Here is a 3605-nt window from a genome sequence, read left to right on the forward strand (position 1 = left end):
GAGAAAAGGGTCCCTCCCTTTGGCAGGGGCTGTGCATGCCCCAGCTCAGCAGACCTGTGCCCCCACCAAACCGCGTAGCTGAGCCCACATTGCCCCTCCTCACCCACCAAGACCCCTTCCCTGTGGCAATCAGTCCAAACAGAGAGGAGAAGAGTTTTGAGGCAAACCCTGGAGAAAGGGAAAGCAAGAGGGTTCTGACCACCTCCCTGTCTGTCCTTCTCCCTCGTGCCCACCCTGTGGCACTGCCAGTGGAGCTCTGGCCTGGCCAGGCTGGTCGATGCTGGGGGAGTCTCCCATCAGATGCGGTTGGACATGAGCCTGGTGTTCAGTTTGCGGAAGAAAGAGCGCAGCTTGCAGATCTTGCACTTCTTCTTCTTGTTCCTACTTTTCAGGGTCTCCCCGCCGCCTTCCCACTCCTCCCCGTCCTCCTCGCTGGCCCAAGGTCCCCAGGCGCCACCATTGAAGTCCGGGTGAGCCCGGGGGTTCTCCGCAGGGTACCGCACCGGGATGGCTGTCCGGTTGTAGTGCACCAACCTCATCAGGAGGGTCCTGACCACATCTGGGCGCTGGTCCGAGAGGTCGTAGCGCTCGTAGGGGTCAGCGGTGATGTTGAAGAGCCACACAGACTTCCTCAGGCCGTCGGTGAGACGCTCCAGGTTCCACCAACTCCCTGGGAAGTTGGTCAGGGTCTGCGGGGGGATCCAATCGCTGTACCCAGGGTCGCCAGTGAGGAGCTTCCACTCCCCAACGCGGATGGAGGCTTGCACGGCCGTGTTCCAGATGCCAAAGCCATCCTCCAAGGAGCCGTACTTGGCGTGGTTGTACAGGGGGTCGATGTTGTGCAGGATTTCAGTTCGTGGCGACTCCTTGCCCTCACTGATGGCAGGCCAGACATTGTAGCCATCCAGGCCTGGGACATTGCTCAAGTTGCCCCTGGCCAGGCTGACCAGAGTCGGGTACCAGTCTGTGATGTGAACCAGCGCCCAGCTGGTCCGGCGCTTGCGCTTGATCAGGGGACTGTGGACAAAACCGATGCCGCGGACTCCCCCTTCCCAGTATGTCCCTTTGCGGCCCCGCAGCGGCCAGTTGCTTCCCCCAGAGAAGGTCTGCCCACCATTGTCAGTGGAGAACACAATGACACTGTTGTCATAATAACCATACTTCTTGAGGGCCCAGGTGATGTTCTTCACCGCCTCGTCCATGCACGTCACCATGGCGGCGTACTTGCGGCGGGCGACATTGCCCATGGAGCGGTAGCGGTAGATGTACTCCTTGGGTGACTGCAGGGGCGTGTGGACCGCCTGGAAGGCCACGTAGATGAAGATGGGCTCCTTGGGGCTGTGGGACGCCAGGATCTTGCTGACACGCTGGGTGTAGAGGAAGGTGGAGTACTTCCCGCTCTGGTCCCAAGCCACGTCCTCCCCTTCGTGCAGGTCGTAGCCGCAGACACCCGGCCCATCGCAGTTGTCATAGGTGTAGTAGTCCACGTTGCCCGTCAGGGAGCCCAGGAAGGTGTCAAAGCCCCGACGAGTGGGCAGGCACTCCTTCTTGTAGAAGCCCAGGTGCCACTTGCCCACCATGTGCGTGGAGTAGCCGGCTTCCTGCAGCTTCTGGGGCAAGGTGACCTGGTCGAGGGGCAGGCAGTTGGGCTGCCGAGGGCGGATGATGGAGTGCTGCAGCCCTGTGTGGATCTGGTACCTGCCAGGGAAAAGCCAGGAGGAATGAGTGGTGACGGGGAGCTGTGCTGAGTGGGGATAGGATGGCCCTTTATCTGCTGGAGACCCCAAATGCAGGCAGCTCCCAGTGTCACCCAGCCCAAACCTATGGAGCAAGCTCCATGCCACAGACAGGGAGCTCCTTATGCATCCGAAAGTACCAAAAGCAAATGCAAAATAAAGAGAGGGGTCTTAGCAGCCCCCTCAAAAGCACATCGGGCTGTTATCCTGGGAGACCAACAGCAGCTGTCCCCACTGCCAGCCCAGGGGAGGTGGCTGGGCAGCACAAGCAGGAGTTGTGGGTTGGCAGTGCCCCCCCTGCATGTCCGTGCATCCCTCTCCTCCCCTGCTTTCCACACCCTGGAGGGGCCTGGGATCCCTCTAGGGCCATCGGGAGAGAGGAGAGGCCTTGCCAGGACACCAGTGGGCCCCACCACCCCTCGGCAGTAGGTGACCACATCCACAGGCACCTCCCTGGAGTCCACTCCTCAGGAGAGGATCCCATGAAATCTGCCTCCTGCAGCGAGTGCTGACTTCCCAACACCGTGCCGGGGAATGTCCCATCTGTCTCAGGAGGCAGAAGGGCCCAGGATCAGGGGACACCTACCGGCGCCTCCATGGGAGAGGGTGACAGACCAGCATCCAGCCTGCCCTGGCCAGTGCAACGAGCAGGAAAACAAGGTGCAAGGGAGTCTCAGAGGAAGGGGAGAACGATCTTCGACCCCACAGCCCAGCAGCAAATCCCCAAGGGCTGGACCAATGCAGCTCGGCACCAAAGGAACTCACAGCCAGAGAACACCCTCCCCAAAGTGACGTCCTCTACCCAATGGCATCTGCATGTTTGGCCTTGCCGTGTGCCACTATTTATCATCATCATAGAATCACGGAATGGTTTGGGTGGGAAGGGACCTTAAAGACCATCCAGTTCCCACTCCCCTGCCATGGGCAGGGACACCTTCCACTAGACCAGGTTGCTCCAAGCCTCATCCAGCCTGGCCTTGGACACTTCCAGGGATGGGGCATCCACAGCTTCTCTGGGCAACCTGTCCCAGTGCCTCCCCACCCTCTGCGGGAAGAATTTTTTCCTTATATCTAAATCTATGTCTATTATCCCATGGGAACAATCGACCATTTACCCAGGGAGCCAGCAGAGCCCTTTCTCCGGAGGATCTCCATCCTACTCCGGGCCATGTGTCTAGCAAAGAGCTGGGGTTCAGCCCCATAGAGCTAAGGCAGGGATGGGAAGGGGAGCACGAGGGGGGTGTGAGCAGGCGTTGGCTTACCTGCCGGTGATCAGCTGGCTGCGGGACGGGGTGCAGATGGGCTGAATGTAGTAGTTCTCCAGCTTAACGCCCTCGGCTGCCAGCCTGTCCAGCGTTGGCGTCTGGATATCTGAGCCGTGATACCCGACGTCGTGGTAGCCCTGGTCATCAGTCAAAATGAAGATGATGTGGGGTGGCCTGGTGAAGGCAGGAGGCAGTGACTTCTCCATGGGGTCCGTGGCCACGTCGGCCACCAAACTGGGCTTCATCCAGTCCCAGGATAAGTAGCCAAAGCTGAGCAGGCTGACAAGCGAGAAGCCCGTGAGGGCATAGACGGCCATCCCGGAGCACGCTGCGCTGCCTGCCAAGGGAGCTACTGTCCTGGCATCACCGCAGAGCCACGGAAAGAGGAGGTCTCCCCTCCCCCGGAAGAGCCCCCAGACCTAGAGGATGGTCCCCCAAACCTCTGCAGCCGGTTTTGTGGGAGCAGCTCCCATGAAGGCACACTCGCTCGCACACAAAGGGCTTAATCCGCCGGGGCTGGGTTGCCTTCACTCAAAAGAAAATAACCCCTGCGCCGCTCCAATCACACACATCTGCACGGCGGGACGAACGGCAGCCCCGGAGC

General features: G+C 60.2%; 1 protein-coding gene across 1 annotated transcript; it reads right to left on the minus strand.

Annotated features, from left to right (window-relative positions):
- Positions 1-296: 296 nt before the first annotated feature.
- On the minus strand, positions 297-3318 carry ARSI (arylsulfatase family, member I). The gene is made up of 2 exons (XM_010158396.1): positions 2999-3318; positions 297-1698 (listed from the first exon to the last, which is right to left on the minus strand). The coding sequence occupies exons 1-2, from the start codon at positions 3316-3318 to the stop codon at positions 297-299; spliced, it is 1722 nt and encodes a 573-aa protein (XP_010156698.1).
- Positions 3319-3605: the final 287 nt, after the last annotated feature.

Source organism: Eurypyga helias, unplaced genomic scaffold, assembly GCF_000690775.1.
Source record: "Eurypyga helias isolate BGI_N326 unplaced genomic scaffold, ASM69077v1 scaffold15449, whole genome shotgun sequence".
Classification (NCBI taxonomy): Eukaryota; Metazoa; Chordata; class Aves; order Eurypygiformes; family Eurypygidae; genus Eurypyga; species Eurypyga helias.

Bases quoted from the DNA above. Each gene is read 5' to 3' on its own strand.
- ARSI (XM_010158396.1), bottom strand. From the start codon at position 3,318: ATGGCCGTCTATGCCCTCACGGGCTTCTCGCTTGTCAGCCTGCTCAGC. The intron at 1,699-2,998 runs GTAAGCCAACGC...TTTCCCTGGCAG, and splicing joins AGCCAGCTGATCACCGGCAG to GTACCAGATCCACACAGGGC.